This window comes from Sus scrofa, chromosome 4 (genome assembly GCF_000003025.6).
Source record: "Sus scrofa isolate TJ Tabasco breed Duroc chromosome 4, Sscrofa11.1, whole genome shotgun sequence".
Classification (NCBI taxonomy): domain Eukaryota; kingdom Metazoa; phylum Chordata; class Mammalia; order Artiodactyla; family Suidae; genus Sus; species Sus scrofa.
In genome coordinates, this window is record NC_010446.5 from 125015788 (window position 1) to 125032740 (window position 16953).

The window sequence follows — 16953 nt, forward strand, 5'->3', positions numbered from 1 at the left end:
CAGTCAAGATACTTCACCTTGATTCTCCAGAATTTGACTCCGCCCCAACCCCTCCAGGTCAGAAACTATGAAAACAAAATAATTTTTTATGCTCCTTAATTTTGGAATATTCTTGGTTGGGGAATTATTATACTGTAAAATAAACATTTTTCACTTGAAATTTTATCTCTTATTTCTTTTCTTCTTTTTTATCAGTGTAAAGTATGGCTGAAATTGTGGCTCACCTACCAAAATCTATTTTATCTGCCCCCGTGGTAGAGGGGTCCTTCAGCTTGTAAACTGACCTGAGCTCCAGAGATGCGTCTTCATTGACCAAACCAATCACAGTATCCCTACCCCCCCACCAGCGAGCCATTCAGAAAAGAGCAACCTAAACTGCTGTGGGGCTTCCAGGAAGGATGCTTCCTGGTAGCCAGACTGAGAGCAAAGACAATACAAAGAGTGGACAAACTGAGACACCAGACACCTGGGATACAGTGAAGGGAAAGAAGTAAGCAATGCACATGCTGCCTGACGAGCCAAGTGGAGAGCAAACTCTGCAGTCCTGTTAGCTGTAAAGCTTTCATGCAATATTCCATTACTACAGGTGCAGATAACTACAGAAAGAGAGTCTAAATGATGGACCTCCTTTTGGATGGCTCGCATGTGTGCTAACATCCTGGTCGGCCAGCTTGGGCTGAGTTTGCTGTCATTGATGACCAGAGTGTCCTGGTGTATGAAACTTCATTAGGTCATTTCTCTTTTGGTTTTCCCCGGTCCTTGAGTTGCTCTCTTTAGCTGGCTCAAGCTCATAAAATCCTGGCGACTTAGAATTATAGGAACTTGAATCCAAGCTTCTACCACCTATCAATTCTGGCTAAATCACACTAGTTGAAGCCGAGCCTTGAAGAAGGGAGTTACATTACAGGATAGGGGTGAGCACAGGAGGCGAACAGACAAAACGGACAGTGGATGCGTGAATGAAAAGAACAGTTTAAACTGTATGTTCCTACGGGGCCCCATGTACCTGTTTTCTCAGTCCAACAAGGAATGGGAAAAGAGTACATACAAAACTACATGCCTTTTCTGCTTCGGGTCAGATATTGATTAAGAAGTAGAAAGAGTAGGTATGTCAAGAGAAAGAAATTCTAAATGACTCGGTCTGCCGACTCTAAGTAAGTGGGGACAGTGCTATCATCAAGATTAAAGAGCTCCCCTGTGGCTAGTCAGGTTACTTCAGTGGCGCGGGTTCAGTCCCTGGCCTGGGAACCGCTGCATGCCACAGGTGCGGCAAAATAAATCAATTATTTTAAAAATAAATAAAAGAAAGAAATTTTTTAAAAACCCCAAAGCAAAACAAAAAAATAATTAAAGAGGAAAGACTTAAACGTGGGGATTAAAGGGGGAAATTCAGTTTTGACAAGCTGTTTGACATGCCTTTGTGCTCTTTAGGGTAGTCAGGAGAGCTACATAAACTTGTCCGGGGCTTGAATGCCTGAGTTGTGAAAATGAGACTCGAAGTCATAGACGCCAAGAAGATGACTCAGGAAGAATGTACCGATCGCGGCCTTCCAACCTTGTGTATGCCATAAGAAGCAGAAAACGATGCATGTATGGCATGGCACAGCTGGGCAAAGGGGACGTCTGCCCCAAGCCTATGGCTAGGAGAGTAAAGGAAGAAGAAGCTTAAGGATATGACTCGGAGTATCACCCACATTTAAAGGTAGGCAGATGAAGATCTGTAAGGAACACACAAAGATGGAACGGTCAAGGGAACAGTGTCACAGAGGCCAAGGACAGGCACGAAGTGTACCAAGACTCCCCGAAAAACACTCACACGGATGCCCTCCGGCACCTCAAAACACTGCACAACTCACCCTCCTCAGCCACCCGGCCTTCACCTGTGCTCCAGTTTGTCAGCCTGGACCAGTATCCAGCCCTTATCCTCTGAGCCTCCAAAGCGTACACCCCTTTGTTATCAAAACCGAACATATCTTCATCTTTTGCACATCTGCTCACTCCACCTTGGTGCTATCTTTCCACTTTTCCCTTTCTTTTTTTCCATCGCTTTACTTCATTTGTTTCCTATTCCTGTCACAGCTCAGTTGGTCTCCTCCTCCTCTGGTCTCTGTGGCCCTCCCTCCACCTGACCGCCACCAAACTGCAGACACACGACATCGAAGGACACGCTCTGTTCAGAAAACCCTCGTGGCTCCCCACTAACCATACACATTAGTTCTAAGTCTCTAGATACTGATGTTCTTTATGACCCGAACCTGCTCCACCTTTTCAAATTGATTTGCTTGTATTCCTGTTTGTCCAGCCAAAGTTTTGATCCTAGTCAATTACTGGGCCCTCAACATCCTCACTTGTGGCGTTGCCTCCATCCAAAATGCCCTTCCGCCCGTATACAGAAACACGCATCTCTAAAGAGACGGGTAATGCCGCCTTCCTCACCTCCTTAAATTTCATTTTTTTTCTTTTAGAGCACATTATTTTTACTTTATATACCAGATGTTTCTTTCTCCTACTAGGCGGCAAACTCCATTTACCTACTCTTTTGCTATGCTAATGCACACTGCTGTAACACAGCAATGTGTGTTATAAATTTGGGTTTTTTTAGTTCTTAATATAACTGAATGAAGAGTTTCATGAGCTTGGGAAAGGAGAAATTAAAGATAAGTTTAGTCATCCTTGTGACTAAAAACTTCAACTTATTTTAAGGGAAAAAAAAAATCAGACACGTTCCAGTTCCTATGGAGATAATGACAGAGGTTTTGAACAAAACCGATAATACTTAAAACTTCAATTGCTTAAATATTTATCTACTCTCAACACTTACGTCAAACTCTAAGAAAGCTTCAGTGAAAAATGTTCTACTCTTTTTCTTAAAGGTTTAAGCAAAAGGTTCCACCACAATTAAATTCTAGAAAAGTAAAATTCTACATACATGTTATGGCATAGAAACATTTGCAGTCTCCCTTGGGCATAGTGCCACCTACTGTTGGCAAATACAAACCACTTTGGTTCTGAAAAGTTTGCTAAGTGCGGTAGAATACCTACTCTCATCATTCAACCTTTCCTTTTACACAATATGATCACATATAAAGAGAAATTGAAGGAAACTGATCCTGATCGAAAACTTAAGACCAAAAAAGGAGTTCGCATCGTGGCACAGTGGAAACAAATCTGACTAGGAACCATGAGGTCGAGGGTTCAACTCCTGGCCTCACTCAGTGGGTTAAGGATCCGGCGTGGCTGTGGTGAGGGCCAGAGGCTACCTCCATATGCCTGAGTGTGGCCCTAAAAAGACAAAAAGACAAAAAAGAAAAGAAAAGAAAAGAAAACTTAGATACTTAAAGCCTGACTGTTCATTGATGTTTTCTTAAAACTGGAACAACAAAAAAAAGACTCCTCTTGACTGCATTCTTTCCATTATTTTTCTTCCGGGCAATGACTACCATTCCTCTATTAACTTACTATAATGAAAACAGCAACTTTCCCCAACTCTGGTTCTCTCTGATCTACCTTCAAAGATGTTCAAATCTCTTCCATTTCAAAATTCAAAACAAAACAACCACTCTCCACTCCTACAAAAATTAAAAAACCTATCTTCCTGTTAAAGCCACAGCTATCTTCCCATCCTCTTCACCAACAAACTCCTTGAAAATCTGCTTACATTCGGGTTTACTTTCAGATTCTATTACTTCTCAATTGACAACCACCTGCCTTCTGCCCCAATCACACTGGCCACAAAAGAAGCTTTTGTAGGAGTTCCCGTCGTGGCTCAGTGGTTAATGAATCTGACTAGGAACCATGGGGTTGTGGGTTCGATCCCTGGCCTTGCTCAGTGGGTTAAGGATCCAGTGTAGCCGTGAGCTGTGGTGTAGGTCGCAGACGAGGCTCGGATCCCACGTTGCTGTGGCTCTGGCGTAGCCTGGGAACCTCCATATGCTGGGGGTGCGGCCTAGAAAAGACAAAAAAAAAAAAAAAAAAAAAAAAAAAAACCCAAAAAACAAAAAACAAAAGAAGCTTTTGTAAAAACAAAGAAACCTGTCATGCTGCCCGCTGTGCTCCTCTCCCTCGTTCCTGAGGGCGCGTGACTGCTTCATGCGAGGATTTCCTTGTAGACACACATCTCCTGCGCCTACTGCCCCATTTTCCGTTTCCTCTCAGCTTTGATTACCTCTGCTTTTAACTTACTAATGTTTTCTACTTGTACCGAGGGAGGTTGGCTACCTAGTATTTTGTCTGACCTTCCTCTTCCTGCTCTGTACATTTTACTGGGTGTTTTCATTCATTCTCGTGGGTTCAAATAGCTTCACATGGGTAATTCCTAAAAATAGTTCTTGTGACACCCTATTAGTTCCAGAAACTTATTTCTAGGTGTGTATTTCCAATTAGAATTTCTCCACATCTTAAACACGTCCCAAATAAGCACTGCCTCTATTTTCAATCCAACTATTGGATAACACTCTGGCAAGACCGGAATCTAATGACGTAGGAACTCTGCCACCAAAGTCTCGGACTTAGCCACATCCTTTCTGTACTTACTGCATTCGTTTTGGGCCTCATAATCTCTTTCCTAGTCTACGGCACTCAGCGTTCTTACTTGGTCCCAGCTACATCAGAGCACCTTCATCTCTGCCCACCCCCTATAAAGCAAGCAGCAATCTCTTCCTAGTGTAAAATCTGATTTTGCTATGCTCCTGTTTGAAGCTATGTGTTGTGTACAAACTAAAAGACCCAAATGTAGCACTGGTATTTAAGGTAATTTCTGACCGAGAGCACTGCATCTTCAGTTAGTCTCCTGAGTATCTTGAAAATATTTTTCCAGAAAAGGATGGATATTAGTTTTTCATACTTTGGGTCTTTGTTTTTCTTTCCTTGGACGCCTTCTAATGCTGCCTCAGATATGTTCTCTCTTGACCTCCGCAGTCAAGAGCTAAAACTCAAGTTCAATACAAAACGGACACTCAAACACACAACAGTAGGAGCTTGTACGGGAAGTGATAAAAGAGGGTCAGAACTTCTCTGTGTCCCTAACTTGGGCTGCAGCAAAACAGCTTAGAAATTCCTCCTGCTTTGGAGAAACGCCTGCCCTTGGAAGCCCTAGTGGAAACCAAGGAGCAGTCTAGAAGGAAGGGGACACGGAATGAACATTCACGCCTTCACTGGCTTTCTAGTCTGGGCTTGAATACGCCAGCGCCTCGAGGTTCAGGCACTCCCTGAGCTGAGCGTCCGTATCAGAGCAGCAGCCTCCTGTGCCACGCATCCACAGGGGAAGCCGGCTGAGAAGGACAACAGCTTCACTTCTAATCCTTAACAGGTAAGACATTTATAAAGGCAAATGAGTCTAGCAATATAAAAAATTCCAGTTTGGGAAGGTAGGTAAATAGGAATTTGGTAAATAAGAATCACCAGCAGGGAAGAATTTTTAGCCCAAGTTTCCTTAACTATAAACTATTTTTAATGTTCTAACTTCATTTCTCTACCTACACAATCTCTAAGTGTCTTTTCCCCTCTTCTATCCTACCTCTCCAACCCATGTGCACATCATGGAAACTGCAGTAACATTTACCAAGCCTGCTCAGAGCCTGCTTTGAGCTACGGCAGTGACGGGTTTTTAGATATGGCCCACATGTCAGTTTATATCATCTCTATCAAAGTATGCTGTGTGTGAACCATACACATAATTTTCTTTTATTCAAATGTAATGAGTACCGTTGTATATAAAGCAATAGGCTTCAGTGATTACTTCTAACCTGGAATTTACTAGTTATGATTTTCAGAATCCCAGACATGTAACATTTAAGATTATCTCGGCACTTTCAGACACAGTCTAGAAGTCACTTGTTCAAGCACAGTCATTTGCTTGTTAATTTCTTACCTGACAGAGGCAGAATTTGTAAAGGTGAACTGTTTTCCACACTGTGTAAATATTCGGATTCTTGATGATTAAATACCACCTGGTGGTGACTTGGTGGTATCCCACCTGAGCATATAGTCTGATGAACCTGGGTGGTTTGCCCAGAGACTGTATCTTGCACAGAAGACTCTATCTGTAAAGTTAAACAAGACTATCTTTAGAGCTTTAACCATCAGGAAAAATGACTAAAACAACAGAAACGTAAGGGGATAGAATATAATTTAATACTACCTTTGAATATGGTATTACGTCACAAAAACATAAAGCATAGTTAACCCTATCTTACAAATGAAAAAACTAAGATGTCGAAAGATTAAATAACGTGGCTATGATAGAGCTTGTAAGTAGAGTTAGTCAAAGCTGATGATTGCAGCTACTAGTACACATAATACTTATCACATGATGGTTGACCCAAAGACTATCAACAAATTCTGGAGTTCCCGTCATGGCGCAGTGGTTAAAGAGTCTGACTAGGAACCATGAGGTTGCGGGTTCGATCCCTGGCCTTGCTCAGTGGGTTGGGGATCTGGTGTTGCCGTGGGCTGTGGTGTAGGTTACAGACACAGCTCGGATCCCACATTGCTGTGGCTCTGGTGTAGGCCAGCGGCTGCAGCTCCGATTCGACCCCTGGCCTGGGAACCTCCATATGCCGCAGGAAGCAGTCCTAGAAAAGGCAAACACACATAAAAAAAAGAAAAACAAATTCTGATTCAGTATTAGTTAACTATTTATTAATTAAAAGCTCTATTATAATAGTCAACATTTATTTAATGCTTTCCTTGTGTAAGGTGACAGGCTAAGCCTTTTTTTTTTTTTTTTGGTCTTTTTGCCATTTTTAGGGCCGCTCCCATGGCTTATGGAGGTTCCCAGGCTAGGGGTCGAATCGGAGCTGTAGCCGCTGGCCTACACCACAGCCACAGCCACAGCAACGTGGGATCCGAGCAGCGTGTGCGACCTACACCACAGTGTCGGATCCTTAACCCACCGAGCAAGGCCAGGGATTGAACCCACAACCTCATGGTTCCTAGCTGGATTGGTTAACCACTGAGCCATGATGGAACTCCCAGGCTAAACCTTTTATATAGTTCTTTATGTCTCACAATAATCCTATGAGTTTGGATTTACGGTTTCCAACAGGACTCAGATATATAAAGATAACTTACTTAAAATCTCACACCTCTTCAGTGGCAAGCTAAGTTACACTACCAAAGTCCAGGTATCTTACCTACTAAGCTCTGCGTACACAGATGAATAAGACAACCTTCCTGGCACAGTATTGTAAACCAACTATACTTTAATCTTAAAAACATACGAAAAGTAAAAATTAAATTAAAAAATAAAAAGATAAAAAAAGAGAGACAACCTTCCTCCTCCATGTAGTAAAGGGCTAGACGGGGTGAGTGGATAAGGCAAGTACAGGAAAGCCTACGCCAGCCTGAATGAGACTCAAGGCCACAGGAGTGTTACCCCAACAGTTATACACACCCAAGTCCTGAGACTAAAATCAAAGCTGAGGTTTTAAACCCACAAAACAAAAACTTTCTGAAACACAAAAATATGTGCATTTATTTATTATCCTATAAATGTATTTCCTCTGTTGTCATTAAGTGAGCATTTGTTTTTTAGTGAGCGACACTGAAAAGCTTGGCCACAAACAGAACATAAAAGACAGCATTCTACAAACTACCATTCTACCATTCTACATTCTACCATTGGGAATTATTCCAGAGTTTGTTAACTCAAGTCATAATTTTCTGATTCCACTAATACCTATGGCAGGACAGATCAAGGTAAATACTACCAAGGTAAATACCACCACTTCACCTAGGAGTACAAAGCCTCCCTATTAACTCTCCACAGCCAGCTAATCCCTTAGCCTCTGCTACCGTACTTCCCTGAACTCACCGCCTGTGGGTTTTTTTAGCCCTCTTCATGCTACTACCTCTGTTTAAAAGAGTAAGTCTCTAATCAGCATGTCAATATAGTAACCATTTCTTCCCTTTCCCTGTAATTTAAAATGTACTTTATGGATGCAAATTATTGCTTTTGGAATGGATTAGCAATGAGTTCCTACTGTTACAGCACTGAGAACTATGTCCAGTCACTTATGATGGCGCGTGATAATGGGAGAAAAAAGAATGGACATGTATGTGTAACTGGGTCACCATGCTGTACAGTAGGAAAAAAAGTTGTATTGGGAGAATAACAATAAAAATAAAAAATAATTTAAAAAAAACCCCCTACTTTAAGCATTACCTCCTTCAAGCAGTGTGTGTGTGTGTAATGAGTTTATACTCACTCACAGTGAGTATATTCACTTTCTCACTAAATCATGAACATAGATGATTACAGCATTACTCATACAACCCCGCGTGATTCCATCTCTGCTCCTTCGAGATCGTGTTGTTTATGCTGTATCCCCCTGACTTGGAGAGTGAGATGCTGTTAAACAAGTTTACCATTTAACTAATACTACCTTAATAATTCCTTAATTCCGTATTTGGGATGGGTACAAAGGATTACAATTTTTATAATGAGGATCACCTGAATTAGTAGTAGAAGATATCCAGCAATCCCACTCCTGGGCATCCACCCAGAGAAAACCACGACTCGCAAAGACACATGCACTCCAGTGTTCATCGCAGCACTATTTACAACAGCCAAGACATGGAAACAATCTAAATGCCCATCGACAGAGGAGTGGATCCAGAAGATGTGGTCCATATACACAATGGAATATTACTCAGCCATTAAAAAGAACGAAATACCAGCATTTTTTGCAACATGGATGGACCCAGAAACTATCACGCTAAGTGAAGTCAGCCATACAATGAGACACCAATATCCAAAGCTTTCACTGACATGTGGAATCTGAAAAAAGGACAGATGGAACTTCTTTGCAGAACAGATGCTGACTCACAGACATTGAAAAACTTATGAGGGGTGGGGGGATGTGCCTGGGCTGAGGGATGGAAATCCTGTGAAATTAGATTGTTACGATCATTATACAACTACAGATGTGATAAATTCATTTGAGTAATAAATGAAAAAAAAAGTAGTAGAAGATAACATTACTTTAATCCTTTTCAAAGCATGTCAACTACTAATCAAACGTAGGTGTGCTAAAATGAGCTGTTGGTAATTATAAGCTTTTATTTTCAGAAACCCTGGTGACCATTCCCTACTACCAGTCTTCGAGAGGTCCCCCTCACTATGCACACCTTACTGTGTACACATGGACGTGGGGGCACCGAGACCCGCCCCTGGAATTTCAACTAAGCTGAAACTCGTATCATTTGTTCCACTAAACTGTACGACTTAAGTTAGTTTCACCATTCAGTCTTCCTTACGAAGAAATCTTTGAACATTTAGTTCATAAATTGGGTAATAACTCTTCATGGAAATAAACAATTTTTTAAAAAGCTTCTACTACACCAGTGAGTTATAACCTACATAATTTAAAAATTCTAAGGTTAAAAAGGAAGAATAAACCTACCTGTACTTTCTCTTTAGAAGGAGAATCACTGTGCTTTACTCCGGTAAACACAGGAAGCATTTCTGCAAATGTATACAAATAAATATTTTAATATTTGCTTATGTAAAAACTCACCATCATCTAAGTTACAATTTTTTTTTCATATTAGAAACAGAATAATGGTTAAGAAAACAGTCAGCTTCTTAAATCAAGAAATTCTTACATTTACCAGGTTTTTGCTCTCTTGGAATCAGTCAACATTTCTAAAGGGATACTTGCTTTGAAAAGGGATATTTTCTTTTCCACATAATGGAATAAATATCCCCTCACAAATTCCAACTTGGAGTATGAGGCAAAAAGAACAACACCATGTTTCTTCCGAGTAAAGTGATAGTCCAAAAAAAAACAAGTTCCAGCAGAAATAAGGGTTTAAACAAGCAGTGTTAATTGTACTAAACATCTTTCAGCAAGTAGCCATAAGAGGCTTAATTAAGATAATTAGGAATTTACAAGAGAAGGATATGTCATTATCTGAGAGGATACAGTCTTTTATTAAAAGTGAAGCTATCTGATTATCATGCTAAAGTCTGCTCTACTTGCTAAGCATTATAATAAAGGTCTCGTGGAATTAATACATTAATACTCTATTTACTTCCGGGTTATTTGTAGCCTCAACTACAGAGCAAGAAATGGGTGTGGTAGTACCTGCTTTACCTTTAGAAATACCGCAACAGCCGACACTGACGGTAGAGTAGGTATAAAAAAAAAAGCTGTGGGAGTTCCCGTCGTGGCTCAGTGGTTAACAAGTCCGACTAGAACCATGAGGTTGCGGGTTTGATCCCTGGTCATGCTCAGTGGGTTAAAGATTCAGTGTTGCCGTGAGCTGTGGTGTAGATGTGGCTCAGATCCCGTGTTGCTGTGGCTCTGGCATAGGCCGATGGCTACAGCGCCAATTAAACCCCTAGCCTGGGAACCTCCTATGCCACGGGAGTGGCCCAAGAAAAGGCAAAAAGACAAAAAGACAAAAAAAAAAAAAAAAAGAGCTCTGACTTAGTGCTCAACAGGTTCCTCTTTCTTGATGCTACAGTTGGTTCTGGTGCTACCCTCCCAATCGCAAGCCTAAGTCAGTGTGGCAAAGCACCAAACTGATAGTTAATGCCTGGATCCAGCACTCCAGGCCAGCTTTCATGAGCCACTTGAGCATTATTTTTGCTTCAAGCTTCAGGGCACCATGGCTGGTCAACACCAAATCTTATTCAAACTTAAAACATTCTAATTTTAATAATTACCTTCTGCCTCCTGAAATGCCATCCGTTTCCACTGGATGTGTTACTGTTCTTTCCTTTCCTAAAATGTTTGATGCTGGACATTGTTAAAATTGCTAAGTGCCACTCAATGACATGCTTTAAGTATTTAAGATGACTCGCTCCATCTTAATGTCACTCCACTAAGTATTACTTAAGTGTTGAGGGTTAGATGGAAGGGGAAAGGAAGAAGGCAGATGGCAAAGATCGAGGCTATCGATCCAGGTAGCTTTCACATTTAGGAAAGAAATTATGATTTCAGCTTTGAACAAAAATAAAAACAGACTTCATTAATATGATCATATGATATACATCCATCTATACATCTAAATTATTCAAATATATACCTAAACTACATTATTCTAAGATATAAACTCTTAACTATAATTAAAAAAGGACATACAGAGTTCCCGTCATGGCGCAGTGGTTAACGAATCTGACTAGGAACCATGAGGTTGCGGGTTCGGTCCCTGCCCTTGCTCAGTGGGTTAACGATCCGGCGTTGCCGTGAGCTGTGGTGTAGGTTGCAGACGCGGCTCGGATCCCGCGTTGCTGTGGCTCTGGCGTAGGCCAGTGGCTACAGCTCCGATTCGACCCCGAGCCTGGGAACCTCCATATGCCGCAGGGGCGGCCCAAAGAAATAGCAAAAAGACCAAAAAAAAAAAAAAAAAAAAAAAGACATACCACATTAGTGTTGTGCTGAAAAATTCAAGGGCATTATCTTAGTTTTGTAACATAAAACTGAAGCTCAAAACTACTAGAAAAATTAGCACTTCACAACCTAAAAACAAGGAGTTCCCATCGTGACTCAGCTGTCAATGAATCTGACTAGTAATATCCAAGAGGACGCAGGTTTGATCCCTGCCTTGCTCAATGGGTTAAGGATCCGGTGTTGCTGTGAGCTGTGGAGTAGGTTGCAGATGCGGCTTGGATCCCTAGTTGCTGTGGCTGTGGTGTAAGCCAGCAGTTATAGTTCGGGTTCGATCCCTAGCCTGGGAACCTCCATATGCCATGGGTGCAGCTCTTAAAAAACAACAACAACAACAACAAAACTAAGAACACCAGCAAAAGGCAAAGAATTTTAATTAAAAAAAACTGAATATAGTATGCCTCATAAAAGTCTTACAGACTATAGACAGATTAACAGTGACAACCTATTTCTCATTCTACTCTTTTTTTTTGGCTGCGCCTGTGCCATGAAGTTTCTGGGCTAGGGATCAAACCTGTATGAGCAGTGACCTGAGCCAGTACAGTGACAATGCCAGATCCTTAACCCTGCACCACAAGGGGACTCTGCTCAATATAAAAGGTTGATTAGAAAGTTTTCATTTCAGACTAAGCAAAAACATCAATCATAGAATCAAGAGAAAGATCTGGAATCAGATAATTGGTTGAGTTTGTTAATACTCAGCACCTACCGAGGCACTGAGATTAATGTGCCAGAGACGGCAATGGTCAGCAAGGCAACGGCGGCCAGAACCTTGAGTAACTGGGTAGGACTGTAACACCAGAATGCAAAACCAGAAGGTAACGCCAGTAGAGCAGGAAGAATTACTGAAGATTTTTACATCGGAAAGCCAAGTCACACTTCCGCTTACAGGACAGGGTACAGCAAAGTGATTGGAACTCGCAGCCTTACTTTATAGAAAAGAAAGCCTGTCTGGAAATGTTAAATGATTTGCCCAAATTATTATGATAAACAACCAAGCACTTTGAATGAAAAAAACCTGCCCCCTTGAAAGAATGTTTTGGTAACCTTCATTTAAGTGTGTGGAACTTATTTTAAATTTTTATTTTTCATTTATTTATTTATTTTTAGGGCCACACCTGAGGCATGTGGCATCTGAGGCATATGGAGGTTCCCAGTCTAGGGGTCAAGTTGGAGTTGCAGCTGCCAGCCCGCACCACAGCCACAGCACCACTGAGCCACGCCTGCGACCTACACTGCAGCTTGTTTGTCACGGATCCTTAACCCATTGAGCCAGGCCAGGGATTGACCCAACCAGCAGAGCCACAATGTTAACTCCGTGTACTTAATTTTAATACAGAAGAACAAACCGATTATAAACTGCCTATTCCTTTTACCAAAGTCATTTTGATAGTGTTAGAAAGTGGAAACAGGAGTTCCCATCTTGGCTCAGTGGTTAACGAATCCGACTGGCAACCATGAGGTTGCGGGTTTGATCCCTGGCCTTGCTCAGTGGGTTGAGGATCCAGCGTTGCCGTGAGCTGTGGTGTGGGTTGCAGACACGGCTCAGATCTGGTGTTGCTGTGGCTCTGGTGTAGGCCGATAGCTACAGCTCCGATTCAACCCCTAGCCTGGGAATCTCCATATGCCGCGGGAGCGGCCCAAGAAATGGCAACAAGACAAAAAAAAAAAAAAAAAAAGAAAGAAAGAAAGAAAGTGGAAACTAAACACAAAACCCCAGACTGATGGTTTTCAAACACGTTGGCAATGAATCACAGGGTATGTTACGCTCTGAACACAGCCTGTACCTGGCTTCACTCTCCATTCAGTTCAGATTTGGATGCTATTTTTACCATTTTACAGGTGATTCTAATGTACTGCCAACATTGAGAAACACTCTTCTAGACAGCCTATTTAAGAAGACTCATTTTCAACAGATAATTTTTAAATGCACATGACAAAATTTATCCTTATTTCTAAGACTCACAGCTCAAGTAAGGACCTCAAAATATGCAAGTTTTTAATCAAAACTGTGTATTGGAATTTATTCTTCTTGGGCTTTAAAAACACATTAATTGATGAAAAACTAATGAAAGTTTAAAAAATTTAAATGATGAATGCTAATTATTTCTCTTAAACCTTCTAGCTTGAATGGCAAAATTACTCCAAAACTATTATTTCATACTTCCTACATTTACTGTATCATCCTCTCCCTTAAAAGGTAAAATAAAATCTAAACGAATCAAGGTTGTCCTTTTCCCCTTGCATGAAAAAAAAAAAATGCAACACTGTCAATTTACGGAAGGCTTGGGCTGTAGTGCTAAAAAGAATCTATTTTATTTCTATTTTAAGTCATTCGTAATTAAGAAAGTTTAACAAAGGAACTGCCAAGGAATTTGATAAATTTCTCTTTCAGAACATTTCACTGAAGCCAATAAAGACAGTGTAAAGCGTGAAGTGACAAATTCATTTTGTCTTAACCAAGTAAAGGACTGATGCCATAACCATAGATTTTTTTGTGTGTATAACTATTTTTTGGGTTTTTTTTGTTTTGTCTTTTTCTGGCTTTTTGCCTTTTCTAGGGCCACTCCCGCAGCATATGGAGGTTCCCAGGCCAGGAGTCTAATCGGAGCCGTAGCCACTGGCCTACACCAGAGCCACAGCAACTCGGGATCCGAGCCGCATCTGCAACCTACACCACAGCTCATGGCAACGCCGGATCGTTAACCCACTGAGCAAGGCCAGGGATCGAACCCACAACCTCATGGTTCCTAGACAGATTCACTAACCACTGAGCCACGACAGGAACTCCTGTGTATAACTGTTTTAACAATTGAACTGATAATCATTCCTATAAAGTATTTTCTCCCACACTCATCAAGTATCTTATATTTAGACAATGCCTAAGTTATTAGGTACAAGGTTAAAATCAAGAGCAGTCTTACTTAAGAGCTGCTCCATCAGATTGTTTCTCAGTAATATTATTAGTCACAGGACTAATCTGTTAATTATATTCCTCTCTGTTACATCACTCAAGAGAGCCAACCTTGCTAGGCACTAGAAAATTCACTTGCTTGTGTGTACATCCCAGCTCAGCTTAGCTAACACAGGATCTATGCATATGGAATTTATTTCATTGTCGAATTTCAATTTCATCTTTGATCAGCATTTAATGACATTTTGGGTTATGAAAAAAGTTTAGAAAGGTTTTATATTTATACCAATGTTTAATTATTGTTCTTATCAACACATGAAAATCTGTACACCTAATGTCAGTCCAGAAGATAATTTAAATGGCAAGATTAAATCACACTGAAATTTACAACTAGATACTTTTTCTAGCCTTTCTTTTATTTTTTCAAAGATTCAGGATTTCATTATAATTCTATCTCGGGACTGATCTGATATCCTTTTTTTTTTTTTTTTTTTGTCTTTTGTCTTTGTTGTTGTTGTTGTTGTTGTTGTTGTTATTGTTGCTATTTCTTGGGCCGCTTCCGTGGCATATGGAGGTTCCCAGGCTAGGGGTTGAATTGGAGCTGTAGCCACCGGCCTACGCCAGAGCCACAGCAACGCGGGATCTGAGCCGCGTCTGCAACCTACACCACAGCTCACGGCAACACCGGATCGTTAACCCACTGAGCAAGGGCAGGGACCGAACCCGCAACCTCATGGTTCCTAGTCGGATTCGTTAACCACTGCTCCACGACGGGAACTCCTGATCTGATATCTTGTTTGAAATTATAATTAAAGAATTTGTAAAATACATCTTTCCTTGGAACTTACTCCTTTGCCATTTAATTAATCCTGTTTTTTTTTTTTTTTTTTGGCCATGCCTGCAGCATGCAGAAGCTCCCCAGGCCAGGGATCAAACCCGTGCCACAGCAGTAACACAGTGGCAACTCCAACTTCAATCCTTAACCCAACCTGCTGAGTCACCAGGAAATTCCCTAATTAATACCATTTAACAAAGCAGAATTAGTCCATATTTTTCAAACATGCATAAAATAAGGTCTAAGATTACACAGACGATAACAATTTATAAACAGCTCTTATACTATTTGCAATACTTAAAATGTTTTTTACCCTTAAAACATTTTAGCCTACCTAAACAGAATAATATTGCAGTAAAGAGAGCAACTCATTATTAAGAATCAATACTATTAAGGAATTTAGAAAAGTTAATTGAGAGATCTGTCCTTGATAATAGAAATTATGAAAGACTGTGACTTGGTTAGGAAAACGGCATATGGTCAAACTGCTATAAAAATTTAGGAAGATAGGTATTAAAAATAGATTAAGAAAAAATTACTGAAGCTCAACCTCTTTCTATCAGAAAAGAATTTCTTTTTTTTCCTGTCTTCTTTTTAGGGCTGCACCCATGGCATATGGAAGTTCCCAGGCTAGGGGCTGATTCAGAGCTACAGCTGTCAGGCTATACCACAGCCACAGTGATGCAGGATCCAAGCCGAATCTGCGACCTGCACCACAGCTCACGGCAACACCAGACCCCCAACTGAGCGAGGCCAGGAACTGAACCCAAATCCTCATGCATTCTAGTTTGATTCGTTTCTGCTGCACCACAGAGGGAACTTCAGAAAAGAATTTCTCACAGAAGCTTTCAGAAGAGAGTCCACTATTAAAATTTGGGTGAGGAGTTCCCCTTGTGGCTCAGCCATAAGGAACCTGACTAGGATCCATGAGGATGTGGGTTCAATCCCTGGCCCTGCTCAGTGGGTTAAAGGATCTGGTGTTGCCGTAAGCTGTGGTGTGGGGTCACAGACGTGGCTCAGATCTGGCCTTGCTGTGGTGTAGGCCGGCAGCTGTAGCTCCAATTTGATTGCTGGTCTGGGAACTTAGATATGCCCCAAGTGCAGCCCTAAAAAGACAAAAAAAAAAGAAGTTGAAAAGTGTAATTATATGTGTATCTCCTACCTTGAATAATCAAAGTCTTATTTAATCAGAATTCTGGTTACATAAAGATATTCAAACTATAAGTCTCAGTTCTTAACAAATCAAAATAAAAAGTTACAAAATCTTATTTTCAGTTAATTTTTACTTATGAAACAAAGAATTTGCTAATATACCCAATCTTCACAAATTACATTTTTTCTATAGTCCCATTTCCCTTCACTCTAAAACTAGGACTTGGAGACAAAAAAGACCAAAAAGAAAAAAAAAAAGAAGGGGGGGGAATTCCCATCGTGGTGCAGCTAGGAACCATGAGGTTGCGGTGAGGAGAGGTGCCTGGCCTCTCTTAGTGGGCTGAGGATCCAGTGTTGCCACGAGCTGTTGTGTAGGTCACAGATGGGGCTCGGATCCTGCATTGCTGTTGCTGTGGCCATGGCACAAGCCAGCAGCTACAGCTCTGATTGGACCCCTAGCCTTGGAACCTCCATGGGCCAAAAGTGTGGCCCTAAAAAGCAAAAAAAAAAAAAAAAAAAAAGCAAAGAAAAGAATAGTAGATGCTTTGCTTATTTTTAAAATAGGTTTAGCTGATGACAGAGTCACAGTTTCTAGTCCTTTTATCAGTTTTTGTGGTTCTCAGAAAAGTTACAGATATACATAAATTGTATATATA

The 16953-nt window shown here is 41.0% G+C and overlaps 1 protein-coding gene across 2 annotated transcripts in view; it reads right to left on the reverse strand.

Moving 5' to 3' along the window:
- The window catches only part of BRDT (bromodomain testis associated), a 57312-nt gene that overhangs the window by 10891 nt on the left and 29468 nt on the right, over positions 1–16953 (reverse strand). For both annotated transcript variants that reach the window (XM_021090249.1, XM_021090248.1), the window contains 2 exons: positions 9405–9466; positions 5870–6041 (listed from right to left, as the gene is read on the reverse strand). In XM_021090249.1, the coding sequence (XP_020945908.1) occupies positions 5870–6041; positions 9405–9466 (234 nt within the window). The remainder of the gene's footprint in view (positions 1–5869; positions 6042–9404; positions 9467–16953) is intronic.